The following is a 27,330-nucleotide window of genomic DNA, read 5'->3' as shown; positions in this document are numbered from 1 at the left end:
GGTTGAACGTGCTCACCACACATCTAGATAAGTTCCTTCGGGGGTCTAGTTTCCAAAATGGGGTCACTTGTGGGGTGTTTCTACTGTTTAGGCACATCAGGGGCTCTGCAAATGCAATGTGACGCCCGCAGACCATTCCATCAAAGTCTGCATTTCAAATGTCACTACTTCCCTTCCGAGCCCTGACGTGCGCCCAAACAGTGGTTTACCCCCACATATGGGGTATCAGCATACTCACAACAAACTGGGCAACAAATATTGGGGTCCAAATTCTCCTGTTACCCTTGTGAAAATAAAAAATTGCTTGCTAAAACATCTTTTTTGAGGAAAGAAAAATGATTTTTTATTTTCACGGCTCTGCGTTGTAAACTTCTGTGAAGCACTTGGGGGTTGAACGTGCTCACCACACATCTAGATAAGTTCCTTGGGGCGTCTAGTTTCCAAAATGGGGTCACTTGTGGGGGGTTTCTACTGTTTAGGCATATCAGGGGCTCTGCAAACGTAACATGATGCCCGCAGACCATTCCATCAAAGTCTGCATTCCAAAACGTCACTACTTCCCTTCCGAGCCCCGGCATGTGCCCAAACAGTGGTTTACCCCCACATATGGGGTATCAGCGTACTCAGGAGAAACTGGTCAACAACTTTTGGGGTCCAATTTCTCCTGTTACTCTTGCAAAAATAAAAAAATTCTGGGCTAAAAAATATTTTTGAGGAAAGGAAACACATTTTTTATTTTCACGGCTCTGCGTTATAAACTTCTGTGAAGCACTTGGGGGTTCAAAGTGCTCACCACACATCTAGATTAGTTCCTTGGGAGGTCTAGTTTCCAAAATGGGGTCACTTGTGCGGGAGCTCCAATGTTTAGGCACACAGGGGCTCTCCAAACGCGACATGGTGTCCGCTAATGATTGGAGCTAATTTTCCATTCAAAAAGCCAAATGGCATGCCTTCCCTTCCGAGCCCTGCCGTGCGCCCAAACAGTGGTTTACCCCCACATATGGGGTATCACCGTACTCAGGACAAACTGGACAACAAAATTTGGGGTCCAATTTCTCCTATTACCCTTGGGAAAATAAAAAATTCTGGGCTAAAAATCATTTTTGAGGAAAGAAAAATTATTTTTTTATTTTCACGGCTCTGCGTTATAAACTTCTGTGAAGCACCTGGGGGTTCTAAGTGCTCACTATGCATCTAGATAAGTTCCTTGGGGGGTCTAGTTTCCAAAATGGGGTCACTTGTAGGGGAGCTCCAATGTTTAGGCACACAGGGGCTCTCCAAACGCGACATGGTGTCCGCTAACGATTGGAGCTAATTTTCCATTCAAAAAGTCAAATGGCACGCCTCCCCTTCCGAGCCTTGCCATGCACCCAAACAGTGGTTTACCCCCACATATGAGGTATCGGCATACTCAGGAGAAATTGCCCAACAAATTTTAGGATCCATTTTATCCTGTTGCCCATGTGAAAATGAAAGAATTGAGGCTAAAAGAAATTTTGTGTGAAAAAAAAGTACTTTTTCATTTTTGCGGATCAATTTGTGAAGCACCTGGGGGTTTAAAGTGCTCACTATGCCTCTAGATGAGTTCCTTGGGGGGTCTAGTTTCCAAAATGGGGTCACTTGTGGAGGAGCTCCAATGTTTAGGCACACAGGGGCTTTCCAAACATGACATGGTGTCCGCTAAAGATTGGAGCCAATTTTTCATTCAAAAAGTCAAATGGCGCTCCTTCCCTTCCAAGCCCTGCCGTGCGCCCAAACAGTGGTTTACCCCCACATATGAGGTATCAGCGTACTCAGGACAAATTGGACAACAACGTTCGTGGTCCAGTTTCTCCTTTTACTGCTGGGAAAATAAAAAAATTGTTGCTAAAAGATCATTTTTGTGACTAAAAAGTTAAATGTTCATTTTTTACTTCCATGTTGCTTCTGCTGCTGTGAAACACCTGAAGGGTTAATAAACTTCTTGAATGTGGTTTTGAGCACCTTGAGGGGTGCAGTTTTTAGAATGGTGTCACTTTTGGGTATTTTCAGCCATATAGAACCCTCAAAATGACTTCAAATGTGAGGTGGTCCCTAAAAAAAATGGTTTTGTAAATTTTGTTGTAAAAATGAGAAATCACTGGTCAAATTTTAACCCTTATAACTTCCTAGCAAAAAAAAAAATTGTTTCCAAAATTGTGCTGATGTAAAGTAGACATGTGGGAAACGTTATTTATTAACTATTTTGTGTCACATAACTCTCTGGTTTAACAGAATAAAAATTCAAAATGTGAAAATTGCGAAATTTTCAAATTTTTTGCCAAATTTCCGTTTTTTTCACAAATAAACTCAGAAATTATCGACCTAAATTTACCACTAACATGAAGCCCAATATGTCACGAAAAAACAATCTCAGAATCGCTAGGATCCGTTGAAGCGTTCCTGAGTTATTACCTCATAAAGGGACACTGGTCAGAATTTCAAAAAACGGCAAGGTCATTAAGGCCAAAATAGGCTGGGTCATGAAGGGGTTAATATATATTTGTTTTGTTCTTAACCTTTCAGAATTTAAACAAGCAAGCCTATGACCTGGCTAAGGCTCTGCTGAAGAGGACTGCTCAAGCTATAGAACCGTACATTACTAATGTAAGACTTGTTGTAATGGATTTTTTTTTCTCTATTCCCTCTCAAATGTTTTTTTTTTCTTAACTATATCCTTTTGGTGAGTGAGAGGAGTAATGAGTCCTCCCCCTAAGTGCAGTAACTTTTAGGCCGGGATCACACATGCAAGAAATACGGCCGAGTCTCCCATGTTAATACCCGGTATGTATTTTTATGCGGCCGCATGCTCCGCTCCTGAGTGCCAGGTATTAACATGCGAGACTCGGCCGTATTTCTCACATGTGTGATCCCGGCCTTAGGGTTTATTCAGACATAATTTCTTTTTTCGTACTAGTTCGGTCAGTGTTTTTCACTGAAAGAGCTTATACTTATGTCGTTCATGGCGCTGTTCACATGTCCATGTATTATTCTGTAAGTAAAAGGACCGTATGCACTATCTTGTGAGGGTGCTCGGGTAGGATCCCACACCATATATCAATATAAATAAACCCGGCACTCAACTTATGGTAAATCTCGTAGGATTTAATAAAGCAAGAAACGTTTCGGCCTATATTGGCCTTCTTCAGTCAACGTGCTGCCCGTGGGGGCTGTGGAGAATGGGGCAGTAAATACTGCCAGTGCTGTTAATCAGAGGATAATAATATGTGCAGGTTCGCAGGGTCCGGCTGTATAAAGCAAGGTGAAAGTCCTCGGTAGCCTGAGAGGAGGAAGTACGGTGAGCATGCGAGTCCTGGCGACGCGGTATCCACCGCACCGCGTCGCCAGGACTCGCATGCTCACCGTACTTCCTCCTCTCAGGCTACCGAGGACTTTCACCTTGCTTTATACAGCCGGACCCTGCGAGCCTGCACATATTATTATCCTCTGATTAACAGCACTGGCAGTATTTACTGCCCCATTCTCCACAGCCCCCACGGGCAGCACGTTGACTGAAGAAGGCCAATATAGGCCGAAACGTTTCTTGCTTTATTAAATCCTACGAGATTTACCATAAGTTGAGTGCCGGGTTTATTTATATTCATGTATTATTCTGGTCTTCGTGGTCCGTACAAAATCAGGGAGACGGATGTGTTAGATTTAAGATTCCAGTTTGAGATCAAACTTGCCAAAGCAAGTCTATGGGTCCATGAAAAAAATCGGATAGCACTCGGATGCCCTCCATGTGCTCTCCGTTTTTCATGGACGATTTGATAGGAGAAGCTTGAGAAACCTCCATCAGTTAATTTTTTTTTTTTTTAAACCCAGGAAAAACTGATGACTGCTGATGAAACTCTAACCTTTTTTGTGTAGGAGGAAATTCCCTGACTTCTGAATTAGGCTGTTTTGTGTATATATGCATACACAGCCCCCTGTTAGTCACTGCCCTTAGTGATGAGGTTGTGCTCTCCTTGGAAATATGATGGACTCAAACTTTGTCTGGTGTATGTGTTAGTTTTTATATAAAAAATAAAAAATAAAAAAAAAAAAACACTTGAAAATATACTTAACATTTTAGATGCCTTAAAGCAATAAAATGTCTGTACAGTAACAAAAAAAAAAGCAGATTATGTTGTAATATATTGCTGTTTTTCTTGTTTACATTGCAGTTTTTTAACCAAGTCCTCATGCTTGGTAAAACTTCTATCAGCGACTTGTCAGAACATGTTTTTGACTTGATACTGGAGTTATATAATATTGACAGCCATTTGCTCTTATCTGTATTACCTCAGTTGGAATTTAAGCTTAAGGTGAGTTTGTGTCGTGTTCAGATCAGTTTATCATGGGGGAAGCATTCGGGTTCATTATGATTATCTGACTCTAAAATACCTGTCCACATGTTGTTTTTATGCGACAAAGCCCGTGGACATGTCTGGTGCGGTTTCCAGACAAAACCACCATGTTTTTCTAATGCATCTTATCCCTTAGGTTTGGGTAAATAGAAATGTGAGGGGAGAGAAATTAGGGTTGCTGACAACAAAGTTCATCACATTTGTTTGACACAGAGCAATGATAATGAAGAGCGACTTCAAGTGGTGAAACTTCTTGCAAAAATGTTTGGAGCTAAGGATTCTGAATTGGCAGCTCAGAATAAACCCCTTTGGCAGTGTTACCTGGGCAGGTAAGTGTAATTTTATTTAACTACTTCTGGACACCCCATAGACTGTAAATGTCCAGGCAGCCTACACGTTACTTTGAGCTAGCATTCTTAAATGTCAGTGCAGTGTAAGCAGCTTGTACAAGATTATGCAGCTGTGGAGGCAGAGAGTCATCTGTCAGACACAGCCAGACTCTCCACAGAAAAGATAAACCTGGTTTATTACCATATTTACCTTCTTTAGGAAAATCATATACACCACTCCAATATGGGTTTGGGTTGGTGAGGTGCCTGAGTAGGGTTCCAATCCATGTATGTAGTAGTGTTAAACCATGTTTAGTCATTGCTCTGAGTATACAGAGCGGCCGCTGTAACCATGCCCCTGGCCCTGACTGACACTGGCTCTACATTGCGGCTGGCTGTCAGTCAGGGTCAGTGGTGCGGTTACAGCAACTGCTCTGTATTATCAAGAGCGGTGACTGAACTGGTGCTGCCCCCGTCCCATGACTGAATGCTGGTGGGAAGAAAAAAGTTAATTTCTCCCCGCTGCATTTGGCTGCGTGCAGGCGCTGGACAGCTTAACACTGCTGTTAACCTGCACATTAACACCATATCTGCAGGTTAACAGCGTTATTCCTGGCGACAGGTTCCCATTAAGACCCCATGTGTTAGGAAAGTGAACGAAAATGGAAAAGGAAATAAAAAGCAAGAATAAAGTAGAATAAAAGAAAACTAATTCTGCCTGTCCGAATAGCCGCTTTTAGCCCCCCAAAAAATGAAAAATGGCCATATTTCTTATTTTTATTTATTTTCCCAAAATATCAGAAAAAGAGAACCTTTTTTTATTTAAAATGTAGTTTTTATTATTTACTTTTTGATATATCAACATTTTCTTAAGAGGAGAGGAAAGATAGAAGCAAGTAAAGGGTAGGAAAAATGGGTGGGGAGTGCAGATGGATGAACCCGAACGGTAAAGTTTGAGATCCGTATCGGATACCTAGTGTCCGTGCATGGACCGCGAACAAGGACTTCTTCCTGAAGTTCCTGTTGCTGTTCGCATTCGGAAGCCCAAACAAAGCTTGTTGAAAGGCTGCAGTGCAGCCAATCAACAAAGCTGTTCCTGTGTGGGCACGTCCGGCCCTATCACAGCCCTGACAAGTATTGGCATGAATGTGATTGGCCAGCTAACCATGTAAAAAAAGGGAAGAAAAAATATAGCCTTGGGGTTCCCTCTATTTTTGATAACAAGTGCAGGTAAAGCAGACAGCTGCAGCTGTCTGCTTGTTTTGGCTGGTTATGAAAAATAGAGGGGCTCCAATGCCATTTTTTTAAAATAATTTAAATATAACGGCGTGGTGTTTACTCGATTTTTGATATTCAAGCTAAAGCAGACATCTGGGGGGTGGTATTCTCAAGCTGGGAAGCCCCATGGATATTGGCCCTCCCCAGCCTAAAAATAGCAGCCCTCAGCCACCCCAGAGAAGGTGCATCCATTAGATGTGCCAGTTCTTGTGCTTTGCCCAGCTCTTCCCGCTTGCTTTGGTGCTGTGGCAAGCGGGGTAATATTTTGGGGTTGATGTCAGCTGTATTTTGTGTAAGATCCGCTGACATCAAGCCCACAGGTTAGTAATGGAGCTGCGTCTATCAGACACCCCATTAGTCACACCGTAAGTGAAAAGAGGATAAAAAAAAAAATCTTTGTTTGCTAAAAGCAAAACAAAAACCTCCCCAACAATTTCCCTCTGTTAATGCTGCCTCTTTATTAACCACTGGGGGACCCAACATCTTTTTTTTTTTCATGGGAGGAGGGGCTGAGTCCCAATTTTAATAACCATTAAAAGCCAGGCAGACAGTTGCAGACTGATATTAAAAGCTTGGGAATCTTCATGGATAGTGGCCTCTTCCTAGAATAATACACTCAGCCCCCAGCTGCCTGCTTACCCTCAGCTGGTTATTAATGGGGGACCCCACTTCGCTTTTTTTTAATTTATTACTAATAAAACATGGGGTGCCCCCTATTTTTAATAACCAGCTGAGGGAAAGCAGACAGCTGGGGGCTGGTATTGTTATGGATAGAGGCCAGTATCCATAAAGCTTCCCAGGCTATTAATATCAGCTCAAAGCTGTCTACGCAGCCATTACTGGTTATTAAAAATAGGAGGAACCCAAAAAGATGAGGGGTCCCCCTTATTTTTAATAACCAGCAAAGACTAAGAAGACAGTTGCAGGCTGATATTAATAGGCTGGGAAGGTATTTTTCGGACTATAAGAGACACCTTGCCATAAGGCGCTCCCCAGGTTTAGACAGTAGAAAATCGGAAAAAACATTTTTCCTGTTATGTCTCTGCTACATACGCACATTTACATACACACACCGATCTGCTGCATACATATATACATACTCACACAGCTGACACACACACACACACACACACACACACACACACACACACACACACACACACACACACACACACACACTATACATTTCCTCATCCCTCAGTTCCTGATTGGGACCTGTATGGAGGGTGCAGCAGCAGAGCATTGGCAGAACCTTCCACTTAATTAACTCAAGCACCTTTCTAGTCATGTGATCAGTCACATGACCTATACGCTCCTGGAATTGCTTGTGCAGGAGGTTCTGCAGCCACCTGGTAAGCTTCCTTTTTTGCTCTGTACCTATCTCATAGATCAAAAAGACTAATTCCAGCGAGACTGTAGATAAGTATATAAAATCTGCTATTGAAGAAATAAATTTAAAAGACTATGGCGTTACATCCATCGGCACAGAATTCCAAGGTATAGGAAAAGTACACAGGCCCATAAGGGGAGGTAATTTAAAAAGGAAGATTCTTTTGGATTTTCATGTTACTAGAATCCCATCAGGCCTAAATATCAGACAGGATCTGATTTTAAAATATACTTAAAAAGCCCTGGATTTTTTTTTTAATTATAAAAAAGTCTCCCTTAATTATTTAGCTTTTGTTTCTCGAACACACTATAACTTCCCAGGTGTATTAATTAATGTACTCTAATTCCATTGGATCTCCACTAATGTGATTGATGTTTCTCCTTCGCCTCATTGGGGGACACAGACCATGGGTGTATGCTGCTGCCACCAGGAGGCTGACACTAAGTATTACAAAGAAAGTTAGCTCCTCCCCTGCAGTATACACCCCTCTGCTGGCTCCCAGCTAACCAGTTCTTGCTTAGTGTCCGTAGGAGGCACACGGACTGGTCTGCTATTCAGACCCAAAGAATCTTTTTACTTTTACCTTTTACCGGACGAAGGGGGCGACGGATTCTTTCATGTTCCGATCTCCCCTGAACCAACAACAGGCGAGCACGGGAGTTTCACCTCTCCGTATCCTCTCCTGCGACGTGGGAAGCCACTGCCTGAGCTGATTCTAGGGGCGACGGGCCCCTTCAAGGGCACCGATCTCCCCCCTCCCTTATCAGACGAGCACTGGAGTGTCACCTCCAGTATCCTCTTCTGCAGCCAGGCCTATTGCCGGACATCAGCCCTGACCACCAGGTTTTACCCTCGGCTGTTCAGAGGCACAATCCAATGTGGCGTCCGAGCAGCCCCCACTGCACCACCACTATTAAGAGCGGATGGTACAAGGAGGCGGACGGTTCCTCTCCTCCTCCCTAACAAACGGATGATGGATTGAGGTTTATCCCTGCACCGTCCACGCTGCACAGAACAGCGCTGAAACCCACATCCGCGGCGGCTCCATGCCGGGACGCGCAACGATGGTGAGTGGATCCATCTTCAGAGGGATATCCATAAAGTCGCAGGCAGCCTTAGCCACTTTCCTGTGGCCCACCTCTCTGAGGTAACGCTCTGGCCGGCTACAAAATTTAGCCCCTGGCTTCGGCCGATGTGTAGGCCGCATCCCGGAAGTCTCCTGAAACGCCCCGCTGGTGTCGCCCGCCAGCTACAGAAATTTAGGCCCCGGCTTGGGCCTATTCAGCATCGTGTCCGTCGCTCCGCCCCCCGAGTTGGCGCTTCTCGCTCTCTGCGAGATTTTATCTACTCTGCAGCTCACAGTGGCCATCTTGGTCCACCCGGCCGGCTCACACTGAGGCAACGATTTTTAGCATTAAGGGGGCACAACCACTCTACATCAAGGCATTAAACGCGCAAGTATTGACCAGTATTTTCTGTTCTTAAAGGCGCATGTCCAGTATTCTCTGTTCTTAAAGGCGCATGTCCTGTTTTGGCTGGTCTTAAAGTCGCATGTCTCGTATTGTCTGTTCTTTAAGGCGCATGTCCAGTATTCTCTGTTCTTAAAGGCGCATGTCCAGTATTGGCTGGTCGTAAAGGCACAGGTCCAATATTGTCTGTTCTTAAGGGCGCATGTCCAGTATTGTCTGGTCTTAAAGGAGCATGTCCAGTATTGTCTGGTCTTAAAGGAGCATGTCCAGTATTGTCTGGTCTTAAAGGCGCATGTCTTGTATTGTCTGGTCTTAAAGGCACGTGACCAGTTTTTCCCTGGTCTTAAAGGCGCATGGCCAGCATACCCTGGTCTTAAAGGCGCATGACCAGTATTCCTGGTCTTAAAAGCACGTAACCAGTATTCCCTGGTCTTAAAGACACATGACCAGTACTCCTTGGTCTTAAGGGCACATGTCCAGTATTACCTGGTCTTAAAGGCACATGACCAGTATGTCCTGGTCTTAAAGGCACGTGACCAGTATGCCCTGGTCTTAAAGGCACATGACCAGTAGGCCCTGGTCTTACGCACTTGGCCAGTATGCCCTGGTCTTAAAGGCACATGACCAGTACGACCTGGTTTTTAAAGGCACATGACCAGTATGCCCTGGTCTTAAGGGCACATGACCAGTATGACCTGGTTTTAAAGACACATGACCAGTATGCCCTGGTCTTAAAGGCACGTGACCAATATGCCCTGGACTTAAAGACACATAACCAGTATGCCCTGGTCTTCAAAGCATATGACAAGTATGTCCTGGTTCTTAAAGGCACATGACCAGCATGCCCTCATCCTAAAGGCACAAGACCAGTATACCCTGGTCTTAAAGGCGCATGACCAGTATTTACTGGTCTTATGGGCACATCATCAATACTAAGCTGGTCACTCTAACTGAGCTCCGGAGCCTTCCGCCGCTCATCCCTAACCGCAACCCAGATATACATGGTCCCTTTCCTAAATGGGAGCGTCCGCTAGCAGGGGCCGCAAGTGTTCTAGAAAAACGTACAGGCGTCTGCAAAACGGAAGTTTTCATTTCCTAATCTCTCCCCCATGATTTGTTGAGAACAACGCTGAATATGGATCGCATATTGCCTTGGATTGCAAGAGCTTCAGAAAAGGAGGGACTCTCCTATTTATACCATCAACAAATCGACGAGCAATTCACTGGACAGAAGCCGCTAAGTAGGTTGCCATACCTGGTCTGGTTTTTATGGGCGACGGGTCCTTTTAAGGGCACCGATTCCTCCCACATCTTCAACAGACGAACACATGCAGTGTCGCCTCCATGTATCCTCTTCTGCATCCAGGCCTAATGCCAAACAACCTGCCCTGTCCACCCGGGGACCTCAACTCTGGGGATGTACAGAGGCACACATCTTTGGCGTCCGAGCACCCCCCTTTGTATCAATTTAGGGGATGATGCAAGAAAGCGGACGATTCCTCTCCACGTCCCTGTTAACAGAATGGTGGATCGAAGGTTCCTAATTTTCTACTCTGCACGAAGATGGCAAGAGACCTGCTGGTTGCAGCCCCGCATTCTGCCACTTGGCAGTCTAACCAGGTGGAATTTCTTGAGGTATACCTACCAGTATCCCTGCCCGATGTATCATCAATTAAAAAAACCACAGACGGTCGGATAACAAATCTGGTTCGTTCCGTCTTGTGGCTTCGGGTTCAGCGCTCTACCCTTCTTTAGCGCCACATGATGTTGCTTGACCAATAGTCTCCTGGTCAGACCTTATCTACTTCAATTCAAATCAAATCTTCTGAGCGGGAGACTAACAAGGGATCGTATTTTTTCTACAGACCCATCCAGCAGTAGAAGCATTGTCCTGGACAGTCTAGATCTAAGGGATCTTGGTTTCACGAAGGAGAAAAGGGAAACTATGATCATTCCTGGACCTCAAACTTCTAACAACCTTTGACAAGGCCCTCCTTTTTCAGATGCAGTTCCTCCGCTCAGCCATTACTTCAACAGAAAAAAAAAAAAAAGTGGAGTTTTCTGGCATCCATCGACATTCGGTTTTCTTACCCTCACATGTCTACTTTTTTTCCCCTCTACAATTATCTCTTCTCCTTTCCATTCGCGAACAGCATTTTCAAGTCACGACCTTGCCCTTCAGCCTGGCTACCGCACCACAGTGGTCGCAACGCTCATAGCAGTTGTCATGTGCTTCTTGCACCCTGAAACATGGTCGTCCTGCCCTACTCGGTCGACTTTCTAGCCGCTCTACAAGGACTACGCTAAGTCGTCTATATCACTTGCAATACCCTCTCACTTGGGCTAGCATCTAAACTTAGACAAGTTTTTTCCTCATTCCCAGCCCAGCAGATCCTCTTAGACGATGATCCTGCACAAGAAGGATGGTAATTCTCTCTCTCGAGTCAAGGTCGTGGCCCTTCAACACGGAGCTTGTGCACTTGATCACTCATTCCCTCGGTTCATTCAATTAGCTAGGAGGGTTCTGAGCAATAAGACGAAAACGGAAGTAGTTTTCTTTTGCTCCGCTCGTTTTCAGCAAGTCAATCAGGCTTTCAAAAGGTAGTCTCTAAGCTCCTTCCTCATCCAGAGCCTTCTTCTGGTCCAATGGTTATTAGGGATACCAATGCCCGTCTTCTTCTCCCGATCATTTCTCTGGGGATCCGAACAGTACGGCTAATCCTACAGCAGGTCCACTGCCCTTAGGCGGGTCAACCATCCGTCTTCAATTTGGATAATGCCACGGCTGTGCCATACGTCAATCATCTCGCAGGTACCCACAGTCAAGCGCCATGGCCGAGGTACCTCGCACTCTCTGATGGGCCGAGATCTATCATTCGGTGATCTCAACAGTACATGTCCCTGGAGTAGAACACTGGGCGGCTGACATATTCAGCCATCAGGGTTTTTCTCCTCTAGTGAGTGGGAACTTCACTCGGAAGTCTTCCTTCACATCTGCCTTCACTGGAGTACTCCAGATGTAGGTCGGATGGCGTCCAAGCTGAACGCCTATGTACTCCAGTTCATGGTTTGGCTTCAAGATCCAAGTCCATCGCAGCGCATGCTCCGTTTCTTCCACGGTACCAATTTCCATAACTCCTCTTCCACTACGTCTTGAGATCTTTTTGGAAGCAGAAAAGGCCCCCAGTGATCCCGGGAGACCCGCACTGACCATGTCAGGTTTTCTCGCTTGCGGTACTAGTATTTCTCCGTCTTATTTCGTCAAAACTGGAAATATGGACCTTCTCGCAGGGAGCCTTCACCTGTAGTTCTTCCCTACCGCGTACCGTTAGATCTGGGGGACCTTAATGGTCCTGGGGATCTTACAGTAGACTCCTTTTTCGATCCAGAAAGACTTTACTATCAGCGAACGTCACTCACCTTTTTTCTCTGCGTTCTTGTCATCCTGATGAGTCTTCAGAGCTTGCCACTCTGTTCTTTTCAGTCTTTTTTCCTTATTACCATCAATGCATCGTTGCCCTCAAGCCATCCCCTTCCCTCATTGCCAAGGTGGTTTTGTATTCCCACTGTTGCAGGGGCATCGTCCTCTCATCTCTTTCGGCTCCAGTCCACACAACGGAATGGGTTCTCCATAATCCGGAAGAAGTGAGTACTCCAAGTGGGTACGTATCGAGGACGGCGTCCTTCCGAAGGTTGGACACTTTGCTTGGGCTTCTCGATGGTAAGTAGGCTTCCCGACGGTCACAGGAAGGGTTTAGCCGTGTTCATCGGCCACGTTAGCCTGGTGGATTCTTTTCACCATCCAGGAGTCCTTCCGTGCTAGATGTCAGCCTATCTCCCTGTCTCAGGGCTCTAGGCACCAGGCGTCGGCAAGCACGACCGCAAGCTTGCGAATTCCTCCAGTGCGCATGCATTCTTGAAGCACTATAATTCACACACTTCCACAGATGTGAGTCTGGGCAGGCGGACTTTGCAGGCCGCCTTGGCGCACTTGTAAGTAGCGGTTACACGGCCTGATCTGATGTTGTCCCCACCCAGGGACTGCTTTGGGACGTCCCATGGTCTGTGTCCCCCAATGAGGCGAAGGAGAAATAGGGATTTTTGTGTACTCACCGTAAAATCCTTTTCTCCGAGCCATTCATTGGGGGACAAAGCTCCCTCCCTATTATTAGTTGTATTTGTTTTTATCATTTGATATGTTATACTCTCATATATAATGTGACATGCTATACACTTATATGTTGTTATTGATCTCCTACTGCTTTTGCACCGAACTGGTTAGCTGGGAGCCAGCAGAGGGGTGTATACTGCAGGGGAGGAGCTAACTTTCTTTGTAATACTTAGTGTCAGCCTCCTGGTGGCAGCAGCATACACCCATGGTCTGTGTCCCCCAATGAATGGCTCGGAGAAAAGGATTTTACGGTGAGTACACAAAAATCCCTATTTTGCTATATGTACTCCTAGCTTTAACACACAATGTATAACCATGTGTAAGGCTTGCCACGCTGAAAAGCGTTGATTGTGTGCCGCTGGTTATATCGCCATCGTCTTTTTAATTTTTATTTCTTCAGTAAATCTTGGATTTTATATACTTATCTACCATCTCGCTGGAATTCCTCCTTTTTGCTTCTCTGAAGACAAGCCTGGTCCCGGGTAACTCCGAGATCATCAGCTGTTACCTGTTACCATGTCTGGTGAGCTCACTCTGATCTATGAGATATGAACAATGTCAGACAGGAGGAGAGACAGCAGCTCTCTGTGATCGAGAAGGACGTAGTGTCTGCGCTCTCCTCAATCACAGGAAGCTGCCTCCAGACTATAAGATGCAAACTCTTGTTTAAAAATGCATCTTATAGTCAGAAAAATATATTAAATATGCAGGCACGTACCTAACAGAGGGAGGGCAAATCAACAGGTTTTCTGCCTCCGTCTGGTGGGTGGAGGCGTATGGCAATGTTACAGGAAAGACTCCCGTAGTATTGTGTAGGAAAAGGGCAGAGATTCACAGTGCACTTAACCAGCATTATTTTTTTCATTTGACGTAGCCTTGTGAGTTAAATGTAAATGTAATGTAATGAGATGTAAAGAAGACGTCCTTAGTACTTCAGTTTGCCATGCTTCATCCGATTTTTAACTGATACATTGATAAAAGCCGATGTATTAATGTTCAGGCAGCTCATTCGGTGGTAAAAAATGTAAGACGCAGGAGAAAAATGGTCCATATTTCATGTTTGTAAAAATAAAAATGACGTGTGAGTACAGCCTGCTTTTTTTGTTGTTGCCAGGTTTAATGATATACATGTACCCATTCGCTTGGAATGTGTGAAGTTTGCCAGCCACTGCTTAATGAACCATCCAGATTTAGCCAAGGACTTAACAGGTACTGAAATAATTTTTTGGTGTGTTTTTTTTTCTTTTTTGTTAAGGTAATTTCAGTGACTATCCCACTCACCTGATTGAGTTTTGCAGACATCCTTGCCCCTGCTAAGGGAATAACATAATTTGTATGCATTAATTGGGTTTTTCAGATGCAGAATTTTTTTTTTCTATGAATGTGCTGTGTGAACATGCTGTGGTTGAGCTCAGTACGTGATGCTGATTTTAACATGCCCCAAATACGTTGGGTCAAGTAATGTTATGATACAGGGTTTTTATTTTTCAGAATACCTAAAAGTGAGGTCCCATGACCCTGAGGAAGCCATTAGACACGATGTTATTGTGTCTATAGTTACTGCTGCAAAGAAAGATCTTCTTCTTGTTAATGACCACCTTCTTAATTTTGTCCGGGAAAGAACTCTTGATAAGCGGGTAAGCTGAAACCTTATAGGATGAGTATACATGCCCCTTTTAAACATACCTTTATTTACGTTAGACCTAAAGCAGTTGTCCCACAAGCAAAGTGCATTTTAACCAATAGATATTGAAATAATAAGTTGCCCAACTGAATGTGTTTTTTTGTGGCTCCTGCTATGTACTGTTGTTCGCTGTGTATGACCATGTAGAGCTTCTCCAGTTCATGGTTGGCACATACCGCAGCTTCCAGCCAAGAAAGGAAGCATAAGTCACTTATGATAAGCGAGTATACATACCAAACAGCAGAGGCTTGCAGCTACAACTTTTCTCAGGAAACACATTTCTCTGCTTGTTTTATCATAGGAGCGAGTTTTTCTGCCGAGTCACCTGAGCTCATAAATCAAGTCAGTGACATACAAGTGCGGTGGCCACTGGAGCTCCTGCATCACTGACTTGATTTATGATGAGCTCACAGCAGAAACTCGCTCCTGTGATACATTTATTCGCTTGTTTTGTCACAGGAATGAATGTTTCTGCTGTGAGCTCATCATAAATCAAGTCAGGGATGCAGGAGCTCCAGTGGCCACCGGCGCTGATACGTCACTGGCTTGATATATCCTGAATTCAGGTGACGCAGCAGAAACACTAGCTCCTCTGATAATACGAGTAGGGAAATATTTTACTAAAGAAAGCAGCTGCTGCAAATCCTTGCTATTTTTTCTGTATATTCACTCAAGTGATTTGTGCTTCCTTCCCTAGGCAGTAGCTGTGGCATGTGCTGACAACGGACTGCAGCAGCGCTCCATAGTCGGATATAGCCATTATACCATTATTAGATGGATAGCAGGGGCACATCTGCAAGAGTATCTAATCACAGAAATGTTTTTGTTTTTTTTAACACAAGCAGTTGTGGAACTTATTTTTCCAAGGTCTATTAATTAAAATGTACTTTATCTGTGGGACAACCCGTTTTAAAGAAATTAAAATGTTTTAATTTAATTATCTACTACTGGTATTAACTTACCGTATTTCTATTCATAGTACTTAACGTATTAGATGTAAGTGTCATAGTGCTAGATGAGGAAAAATTCTGAAAACACATTTGCTGTTTTGGTTTTTTTTTCTCATCCCTGGGTTTTTGTAATTTTTTTCTCTTTTTACTTTAATTTTCTTTAAAAACTCTTATTTAAAAATAATAATCTTTCATTTTTCACACTGGCCTCCAGGCCGAATTTTACACTTTTACTTCCTCCTCTTCATATTTAGACTGATTCAGATCCTATTTACAGTGGGGCAAAAAAGTATTTAGTCAGTCAGCAATAGTGCAAGTTCCACCACTTAAAAAGATGAGAGGCGTCTGTAATTTACATCATAGGTAGACCTCAACTATGGGAGACAAACTGAGAAAAAAAAATCCAGAAAATCACATTGTCTGTTTTTTTTATCATTTTATTTGCATATTATGGTGGAAAATAAGTATTTGGTCAGAAACAAACAATCAAGATTTCTGGCTCTCACAGACCTGTAACTTCTTCTTTAAGAGTCTCCTCTTTCCTCCACTCATTACCTGTAGTAATGGCACCTGTTTAAACTTGTTATCAGTATAAAAAGACACCTGTGCACACCCTCAAACAGTCTGACTCCAAACTCCACTATGGTGAAGACCAAAGAGCTGTCAAAGGACACCAGAAACAAAATTGTAGCCCTGCACCAGGCTGGGAAGACTGAATCTGCAATAGGCAAGTAGCTTGGAGTGAAGAAATCAACAGTGGGAGCAATAATTAGAAAATGGAAGACATTCAAGACCACTGATAATCTCCCTCGATCTGGGGCTCCACGCAAAATTCCACCCCGTGGGGTCAGAATGATCACAAGAACGGTGAGCAAAAATCCCAGAACCACGCGGGGGGACCTAGTGAATGAACTGCAGAGAGCTGGGACCAATGTAACAAGGCCTACCATAAGTAACACACTACGCCACCATGGACTCAGATCCTGCAGTGCCAGACGTGTCCCACTGCTTAAGCCAGTACATGTCCGGGCCCGTCTGAAGTTTGCTAGAGAGCATTTGGATGATCCAGAGGAGTTTTGGGAGAATGTCCTATGGTCTGATGAAACCAAACTGGAACTGTTTGGTAGAAACACAACTTGTCGTGTTTGGAGGAAAAAGAATACTGAGTTGCATCCATCAAACACCATACCTACTGTAAAGCATGGTGGTGGAAACATCATGCTTTGGGGCTGTTTCTCTGCAAAGGGGCCAGGACGACTGATCCGGGTACATGAAAGAATGAATGGGGCCATGTATCGTGAGATTTTGAGTGCAAACCTCCTTCCATCAGCAAGGGCATTGAAGATGAAACGTGGCTGGGTCTTTCAACATGACAATGATCCAAAGCACACCGCCAGGGCAACGAAGGAGTGGCTTCGTAAGAAGCATTTCAAGGTCCTGGAGTGGCCTAGCCAGTCTCCAGATCTCAACCCTATAGAAAACCTTTGGAGGGAGTTGAAAGTCCGTATTGCCAAGCGAAAAGCCAAAAACATCACTGCTCTAGAGGAGATCTGCATGGAGGAATGGGCCAACATACCAACAACAGTGTGTGGCAACCTTGTGAAGACTTACAGAAAACGTTTGACCTCTGTCATTGCCAACAAAGGATATATTACAAAGTATTGAGATGAAATTTTGTTTCTGACCAAATACTTATTTTCCACCATAATATGCAAATAAAATGATAAAAAAACAGACAATGTGATTTTCTGGATTTTTTTTTCTCAGTTTGTCTCCCATAGTTGAGGTCTACCTATGATGTAAATTACAGACGCCTCTCATCTTTTTAAGTGGTGGAACTTGCACTATTGCTGACTGACTAAATACTTTTTTGCCCCACTGTATATAGAAGTGATATGTGAGCATGCTCTGATTTGGGAAAGGGTCATTGTGAAGGCGGAGAGGAGGCTAGCTGTGTCTTATTTGCTGTTTATGGTGGTATCTGTGCAGTCTACTGTATATAGAGGTGCTGCCTTTCATTATAATCCTGTTTTGTGATAATGAGAGTGCTGACATCTCTTCTGTGCGTGAGTCAAGTGTTTGTCCTTGTGGCCAGTGAGAGAATTTGCAAGATTTGTGATTTATTTATCCTCTTTTAATGGCTCTTTTTCGTCTTTTACTAGTTTGGCCAAAAGTAAAAAAGTAACACTAATGACAAATGTGTATAAGATGTCTTTAGTTCTCTAGCTTTAGATACATTGGCGCTAAATTAAGTCCCACTGATTTTTCTTTCATTGATCAGTGGAGAGTAAGAAAAGAAGCCATGATGGGCCTGGCTCAAATCTATAAGAAGTATGCTTTGCAAGCAGAAGCCGGAAAAGAGGCCGCAAAACAAATCTCTTGGATTAAAGATAAACTTCTTCATATCTATTACCAGAACAGCATAGACGATCGGTAAGTATGTTAGCCAGGATGTTTCTTGTTAGGGTACAATGACACCGTATTGGATAACTCTGTTACATTTGTGTAAGATTTCTTTCCAAACTGTAAATTAGATGGCACTGAACAGACTGAAATTGTCCGGCGCTATCAGAGTAATCTGTGACCGTTCACATACTCGTGCAGCCACTGCATAGGACATGTAGGAATATGGTAGTGAGTCAGGAGGGAGATGCATTTGTACTTATCTGGACATGTGTGACCTGGGGAAGACCTAAATACCCTTCTGCCCTGTAAGCAGTCACCAGTATTAATAATTTACAGATGGTACGCAAAGTGGGGGGGGGGGGACCCTGTGACAGTCTTTACATTGAGACACGTTGTTCCTTCACTACATTCTAATGAGACACTTTGGCATTTTGGGCGTCCCTAGATAGTGTTCCCTAAATATTGTTCTTATGAATAAATGTTACGTCTTTGATGCTAAACCACTAAAAACAAAAATGTTTTTGCTGTGTTTCAGGTTGCTAGTTGAACGCATTTTTGCACAGTACATGGTTCCTCACAATTTGCAAACTACAGAGAGAATGAAATGCTTGTATTACCTGTACGCAACATTGGACTTAAATGCTGTTAAGTAGGTATCTGATCGCTTGGGCAACCTTCATCTATATATATAATTGTCTAAGGGTTTTTCTGTCTGTCCTGGAAATCCCGCGTCAGCAATCAGCGACTGGCATTGTCCTCCACTGCTGTCAAGTGCCGCCATTGTGTTGTCTAAGGGTCTAATTGTCTGTCTGTCTCGGAAATCCCGCCTTGCTGATTGGTCGAGGCCGCCAGGCGAGACCGCTAAGTCTTCTGGGTAATTTCGCACGGCATCGCCGGGAACGGAAGATGGTGGCAGCCGCGCGCGTATCGCCGGAGCTTTGGTGGATCCCAGGGGTGAGTATATAACTATTTTTTTTATTTTAATTATTTTTTTTTAACTATGTTACTGGGCAATATACTACGCGGCTGGGCAATATACTACGCGGCTGGGCAATATACTACGCGGCTGGGCAATATACTACGCGGCTGGGCAATATACTACGCGGCTGGGCAATATACTACGCGGCTGGGCAATATACTACGCGGCTGGGCATTATACTACGCGGCTGGGCAATATACTACGTGGACATGCATATTCTAGAATACCCGATGCGTTAGAATCGGGCCACCATTCGGCGTGCATTGTCCTCCACTGCTGTCAAGTGCCGCCATTGTGTTGTCCAAGGGTCTAATTGTCTGTCTGTCTCGGAAATCCCGCCTTGCTGATTGGTCGAGGCCAGCTGGCCTCGACCAATCAGCGACGGGCACAGTCTGCCGCGAATTCTGCAATCATCATTGTCCTCCACTGCTGTCAAGTGCCACCATTGTGTAATGTGTGTGCCTGCGTCTCCCTGTATGGGCGGCATCTCCCTGTGTTTCTATCTTAGAATGGGTCGTAAACGAAAATACGCCAATGAGGATGACAGAAAAAGCAGCAGCAGCAAGAAAACTACAACATCGGGAACAGGAGACACCACAACAAACTGTTGCTAGACAAGCCCAGGATGCGGAATCTCACAGACACCGTCGCCAACCGGAGACACCACAACAAACTGTTGTACGACAGGAACAACATGATCGCCAAATAAATAAAAAACGAATGCTCTACCAACTAAGGCACGACCAGGACAATATTCAACAACTTGCACATTACGTAACAGACAATGAAAGTACAATTCATGAACACTACTGTGGGAATATGAATGCAGTTTGCTCTAAATGCGACTCTCTGAATTTCATTGATGAAAAACCATCTGACAATCAGTTTACTCAATGCTGCCAAAAAGGAAAAGTTATGCTACCGAGACCTCACTACTCAGATCTGTTTGAGCAGTTAATGAAAGGAATGCATCAACACAGTAGAAATTTCATGGAAAATATCAGAAGCATCAACAGTTCTCATGCGTTTGCTTCATTCGGTGCCAACATTGCACCGCCCCCTGGATTCGGACCGTATTGTTTTAAAATTCACGGCCAGATCTACCACCGCACTGGAACACTTCACCCAGAAATAGGACAATCACCAAAATTTGCACAATTATACATCATTGATACAAATGAGGCTACAGAACAAAGGATGAACCTAAAAGAAAACGAAAAGTGTGATGCTGAACTGATGAACCAAATTGCTGTACATTTCCAAAAAATAAGCCCATTTGCTGCTGCATATCGCATGCTAAAAGACATTCAAGCTGAGGAGGAACAGAGGGCTATACAAAATGGTACTGAAGTGCCTTCTATTGTCATGGCCATTAAACAAGAACGTAAACAGAATCCTCGACTTTACAACAAACCACGTGTAAGGCTACGTTCACATTTGCGGCCAGCGCCGCAGCGTCGGGCGCCGCAGCGGCGCCGCATGCGTCATGCGCCCCTATATTTAACATGGGGGCGCATGGACATGCGGCGCACTTGCGTTTTGCGCCGCATGCGTCGCTGCGGCGCCCGCGTCGGGGCGCAGAGGACGCAGCAAGTTGCATTTTTGCTGCGTCCAAATTCAATGAAAAAAACGACGCATGCGGCGCAAAACGCAGCGTTGTGCATGCGTTTTGCTGCGTTTTTGTTTGCGTTGTGCGCTGCGGCGCCGACGCTGCGGCGCACAACGCAAATGTGAACGTAGCCTAAGTGAGGTCGCAGTTGTTTTTCAAAACGATGATGGAGAACCTCCTTTTCAAAGGGATATATTAGTCCATCTTAAGCCAGACCAAAACAACCCTTTGGTTCCTAAGACACAACGAATTAGCATTTTGCACAGCAACCTTGATGCTCTTCTGTATCCGCTATTCTTTCCAAGAGGTGAACAAGGGTGGCATGAAAACCTAAACCAACAAGGAGCTTCAAGAAGAATTACGCAGCTGCAATACTACAGTTTTCGTCTGTCTGTCCGAAATTACTTCAATCCTATTTTAAATGGTGGGAAACTGACACAACAGTACTTAGTTGACGCATATGTTAAAATTGAAGCTAATCGTCTAAATTTCATAAGAATGAACCAAAAACAACTTAAAGTTGAAGACTACTGCGTTCTTCAAGAACATTTGCAAAAACAATCAATTGAAAAGGGAATTCCAATTGGAAAAATGGTAATCCTCCTGTCGTCGTTTGAAGGTAGCCCCCGCAACATGCAACAGCGTTATCAAGATGCAATGGCAATAGTAACAACGTTTTGAAGACCTGACATTTTTGTGACAATGACCTGTAATCCTAAATGGCCGGAAATTACCGAAAATTTAGAACCCTGGCAAAAAGTTGAACACAGGCCGGACATAGTCGCACGCGTATTTCGACTGAAACTCATCAGCCTTTTGAAAGACATAAAAAATGGGCTTTTTGGAACAGTCGTAGCAATGGTACACGTCATAGAGTTTCAGAAACGAGGTCTCCCACATGCGCATATACTAATTATCTTAGACACGGATTCCAAGATTCGTACGGAGGAAGAAATCGACAATATAGTGTGGGCTGAAATTCCTAACCAAGAAAAGTATCCTGAACTGTATAATATTGTAGTCTCTCATATGGTTCATGGCCCATGCGGTGTAGCAAATCCAAAAAGTCCGTGCATGGAAAACGGAAAGTGTACAAAAGGGTTTCCAAAGGAGTTGAAACAGCACACTGTTAAAGACTTGGATGGCTACCCATCCTACCGACAACACATTGATAACATTAATTGCAACAAAAAATTATAAATAGCTCATGGATAGTCCCATACAACCCGTACTTATCAAAATGCTACAACTGTCACATCAACATAGAAATCTGGGCTTCAATAAAAAGTGTAAAATATCTCTTCAAGTACATCTAAAAGGGGCATGACAAAGCTAACATCGAAATACAACAGAAAACAGTCAATCACGATGAATCATCAACTTTTGTTGACTCAAGATATGTCAGTGCTCCAGAAGCTGCTTGGAGGATATTTGCGTTTCCAATGCATTCACAGTCCCATGCCATTATACGTTTAGCTATTCATTTACCAAATCAACAGCAGCTTTATTTCTTTGAAGATGCTGAAGTCAAAGATGTCTCAAAAACTTTAAGCACGACATCAACATTAAGGCCGGCGTCACACTAGCGAGTTTTACGGACGTAAGAGCGCATAAAATACGTCCGTAAAACACGCCTAACAAACGGCCCAATTATTCCCAATGGGTCAGGTCCTATCAGCCGTATATAACGCATCCGTATTATACGCCTTTCTACGGCCGTACAAAATCGCAGCATGCTGCGTTTGTCAGCGTATTGCGCATAAAATACGCCAATCAAAGTCTATGGGGGCGAGAAAAATACGGATTCCACACGGACCAGCAGTGTGACTTGCGAGAAATACGCAGCGGTGTTAGTGAAAAGCCGGTAATTCAATTGCCGGCTTTTCATTTCTCCTTCCCAAACCCGACATGATATGAGACATGGTTTACATACAGTAAACCATCTCATATCCCCTTTTTTTTGGCATACTCCACACTACTAATGTTAGTAGTGTGTATTTGCAAAATTTGGTTGCTGTAGCTGCTAAAATAAAGGGTTAAATGGCGGAAAAAATTGGCGTGGCCTCCCGCGCAATTTTCTCCGCCAGAATGGTAAAGCCAGTGACTGAGGGCAGATATTAATAGCCAGGAGAGGGTCCATGGTTATTGGCCCCCTCTGGCTACAAACATCTGCCCCCAGCCACCCCAGAAAAGGCACATCTGGAAGATGCGCCTATTCTGGCACTTGGCCACTCTCTTCCCACTCCCGTGTAGCGGTGGGATATGGGGTAATGAAGGGTTAATGCCACCTTGCTATTGTAAGGTGACATTAAGCCAGGTTACTAATGGAGAGGCGTCAGTTATGACACCTATCCATTATTAATCCAATTGTCTGAAAGGGTTAAAAAACACACATTATTAAAAATTATTTAAATGAAATAAACACACAGGTTGTTTTAGTATTTTATTGCTCTCTCAATCCACCTGAAGACCCTCGCTTGGCAAAATAATAAACCAACAATATACATACCTTCTGATGAACTGTCAGGTCCCACGAAGTAAATCCATCTGAAGGGGTTAAATCATTTTACAGGCAGGAGCTGCGCTAAAGCACTCGCTCGTGCCTGTAAACCCCGGGTGCTGAAAGGAAAGCTGGGTGATCTGTACTTACATTGAGTCGCGGTGAGGCGCCCTCTGGTGGATGTCCTCATGAACTGGAGCCTTGGAAAAGTTCCCACGCTCGAGTTCATATGAGTTCATCCACCAGAGGGCGCCTCACCGCAACTCAATGTAAGTACAGATCACCCAGCTTTCCTTTCAGCACCCGGGGTTTACAGGCACGAGCGAGTGCTTTAGCGCAGCTCCTGCCTGTAAATTGATTTAACCCCTTCAGATGGATTTACTTCGTGGGACCTGACAGTTCATCAGAAGGTATGTATGTTGTTGGTTTATTATTTTGCCAAGCGAGGGTCTTCAGGTGGATTGAGAGAGCAATAAAATACTAAAAAGAACCTGTGTGTTTATTTTATTAAAATAATTTTTAATAATGTGTGTGTTTTTTAACCCTTTCAGACAATTGGATTAATAATGAATAGGTGTCCTAATTGACGCCTCTCCATTATTAACCTGGCTTAATGTCACCTTACAATAGCAAGGTGGCATTAACCCTTCATTACTCCATATCCCACCGCTACACGGGAGTGGGAAGAGAGTGGCCAAGTGCCAGAATAGGCGCATCTTCCAGATGTGCCTTTTCTGGGGTGGCTGGGGGCAGATGTTTGTAGCCAGGGGGGCCAATAACCATGGACCCTCTCCTGGCTATTAATATCTGCCCTCAGTCACTGGCTTTACCATTCTGGCGGAGAAAATTGCACGGGAGCCCACGCCCATTTTTTCCGCCATTTAACCCTTTATTTTAGCAGCTACAGCAACCAAATTTTGCACATACACACTACTAACATTAGTAGTGTGGAATATGCCAAAAAAAAGGGGATATGAGATGGTTTACTGTATGTAAACCATGTCTCATATCCTGTCGGGTTGGGGAAGGAGAGGGTTGGGGAAGGAGAAATTAAAAGCCGGCAATTGAATTACCGGCTTTTCACATATATCGCGCTGAATTAAATATAAATACAGAATATATATATATATATGTATATACTGTATATGCTGTATATATGTTTTAACGAACATTTGAGCACATAAATCCATTAGATGTCGGTTTTGCAAGCCTGCGAGAAAATATCACAGTACGGATGCCATACAGATTACATACGGAGGATGCCATGCGCAAAATACGCTGACACACCCTGCCTACGGATGACATACGGACCACTATTTTGGGGACTTTTCTGCGTATTACGGCCGTAAATAACGGACCGTATTGTCTTACGCTGAGTGTGACGCCGGCCTAATGGAATGGTTTTTGCTGAACCAACGTGACGAAAACGTAAGGCACTATTTGTACTGAGAGATTCCAGAGCATTACATTTGGAATGTATACTGCGTGGGCTGTGCAATATACTACGCATACATATTCTAGAATACCCGATGCGTTAGAATCGGGCCACCATCTAGTAATAAATAAATATATATTTTAACCCCTTCCTGACATATGATGTACTATTACATCATATGACGTATCCTTGACTTTGATAAAAGCTCAGAAACTGAGCTTGCATCAATGAAAGCAGATAATGCCTGTAACACACGGTTTGGCTTTGCCCACGGCTGTTAACTTAAGTACGGCTGTCCGTCACAGACAGAATTTAAAGGGGTATTCTCAACTTTCAACGTTACCCAAAATAGGATAGGCGATTAATTATGATGCGTTTTCTCATATAGCACCTTACAGACATAATCTTCACTGTCCCCATTGGGGCTCACCATATAATTCCCTCCCAGTATGTCTTTGGCGTATAGGAGGAAACCAAAGAACATACAAACTCCTTGCAGATGTTGTTCTTGGTGGGATTTGTACGTAGGACCACAGTGCTAACCACTGAGCCACCGTGCTGTGATAGCTTCCCAATTGCTGCAGGTCTGACCATTAAGGCGCTCATCGATCCCAAGAACTGTAGCTCTGAAGAGCCCTGTGTGGCTGGAGCGGTGGTCAATCATGCGCACTGCCACTTCTTATATTCTTATGGTAGTGCCAAACACAAAGCTCGACTAACTCCAGCAGTCCCATTAAGAATGAGTAGAGCGATGGTGCGCATGATCGACCACTTCTCTATTCACACTTCTCAGGATTTTTGGGTGGTCCTATTGGTCGGATCCCCAGCGATCGGGAAGTTATCCCCACTTCTTTTACCACGGTTAGGGAATAAGTTCCAAACTCGGGAATAACCCTGCTGTTCTGTTCATATTGGCTATACACTACAGACATATTAAAGTCTGTTAATTTTGACATTTAGCTACTCCAAGCGTATTATATATCAGTTGCATTATTTAACTGTATGTGAACATGGTTAGTCAGAAACAAATGAAGTTTAAATCAAAACTTCAGTTTTCTAAAATAAGTAAAGCATAGGGTTGTACAGGTTCACTACTTGCTATATTCTGACATTCTTACATTCTGTACAGAAATAACTCACATGTGCTCTACATAAATATTTACTACAACTAGAACATTTGTTTTAGATTTGTTTTATCACAGAAGATGGACAAATGCTGCATCTTTTCCCTTTAGTCTTTTTCCAGTGCTGGTGGAGGCCGTGGGTTCGCGGCGTTGTGCATGCTGCTGGATACGGCTTACTATGGCTGCTGCTCCTTCACTTCGGGGTTTACATTTCTTCCTAAAATAGATGGCACAGCAAGAGACTTGCTAATTCTTCCAGAAAGTCTTCGTTTATACAGTTTATTGGCGTTCCAATCAGGGTTTATTTCACGCCACAAAACAAATGCATTGTAGGCAGACACATCAACAATGTTATAAAATAAAACCATTGGCCACTGATTAGTTTTGCGTCTGCTTGTGTACGTGGCTATTAGCTGATCCAATGCATCAACTGCCCCTTTGGTAGAATTATAATCTAATATCATCTGCGGCCTTTTGTCATCCTGACTACTTACTGCATAGTCATGGTGCCTTGTGCTCATCAGAATGACCGGTTTATTTTGTTTGGAAACGTAAGAAACCACTGCTGTATCTCCAGTAAAGTAATGATTGAACTATATTATTATTTATTATTATAGCGCCATTTATTCCATGGCGCTTTACATGTGAGGAGGGGTATACATAATAAAAACAAGTACAATAATCTTAAACCATACAAGTCACAGCTGGTACAGGAGGAGAGAGGACCCTGCCTGCGAGGGCTCACAATCTACAAGGGATGGGTGAGGATACAATAGGTGAGGATAGAGCTGGTCGTGCAGTGGTTTGGTCGATCGGTGGTTACTGCAGGTTGTAGGCTTGTCGGAAGAGGTGGGTTTGATCGGGCACCTACCTCAGAATGCTACAAGTTGTTCATCCACAGTGACATTATCTTCAATATTGTATAATTTTGGAAGAATCTCTATTAATTTATCGCAAACTTCTCTAATAGCAACTCGTTATTAGAGAATTATCTGATGTTAGCAAAGGACAATTTTCTTGCCTGGGCAGAAGGCTGCAACTTCCAAATTACTCTTTTGTTTTTAGACAGAATTGCTCTCATTGGACTAGATGTCTGGTTATTGTGCCACATCAAGATCCCACGTCCGAATCAGAATTCTCGTATTCTCTTTCCTCTCCACTTATGTGTTCCTCATCTTCAGACACTTTCTCCAGTTGGATATCGTCTTCAGAATCTGAGGCGTTGGCAAGCTGTTCCAATTCAGCTTCACTCAATGGATGTCTTTGACACATTTTTATCCAACTTTCCAAATAATGGACACTCACGACATTAACCGGGTAAAATCAGCGTTGTGGAATAAAATAGCACTATATAAATAAACAACAATAATAAAAAAATTGTAGCAAACACTAACCAGTTTAGAAACAATAAGAGCTTATATACTACAGTGAAACAGACCTGCACAAACCTGTACTCAAAGCCCATCTATCTGCAGTAACATGCAAATGTATCAAATGCATGGACTGGCAGGAACTGAAGAAATCGATTAAACCATAGTAGGTGCAAAAGATAATACACAATTATACTATAAATCAGTTATGTGACTGAAATTATGACAAGAGATCTGTATATAATACCACTCATAAGTTTTCAGAT

General features: G+C 43.7%; 1 protein-coding gene across 3 annotated transcripts in view; it reads left to right on the top strand.

Annotated features, from left to right (window-relative positions):
- The window catches only part of PDS5B (PDS5 cohesin associated factor B), a 234,946-nt gene that overhangs the window by 108,388 nt on the left and 99,228 nt on the right, over positions 1–27,330 (top strand). For all 3 annotated transcript variants that reach the window (XR_013224069.1, XM_077298241.1, XM_077298242.1), the window contains exons 7-13: positions 2,545–2,625; positions 4,188–4,328; positions 4,584–4,699; positions 14,122–14,216; positions 14,499–14,644; positions 17,923–18,074; positions 18,583–18,696. Coding sequence is in view for 2 of the 3 variants with exons in the window: in XM_077298241.1 (XP_077154356.1) it covers positions 2,545–2,625; positions 4,188–4,328; positions 4,584–4,699; positions 14,122–14,216; positions 14,499–14,644; positions 17,923–18,074; positions 18,583–18,696 (845 nt within the window). In the remaining variant the exon portion in view is untranslated. The remainder of the gene's footprint in view (positions 1–2,544; positions 2,626–4,187; positions 4,329–4,583; positions 4,700–14,121; positions 14,217–14,498; positions 14,645–17,922; positions 18,075–18,582; positions 18,697–27,330) is intronic.

This window comes from Ranitomeya variabilis, chromosome 3 (genome assembly GCF_051348905.1).
Source record: "Ranitomeya variabilis isolate aRanVar5 chromosome 3, aRanVar5.hap1, whole genome shotgun sequence".
NCBI lineage: Eukaryota > Metazoa > Chordata > Amphibia > Anura > Dendrobatidae > Ranitomeya > Ranitomeya variabilis.
The sequence above is the reverse complement of the archived record's forward strand: the minus strand, read 5'-3'. Positions and strand labels throughout refer to the sequence as shown.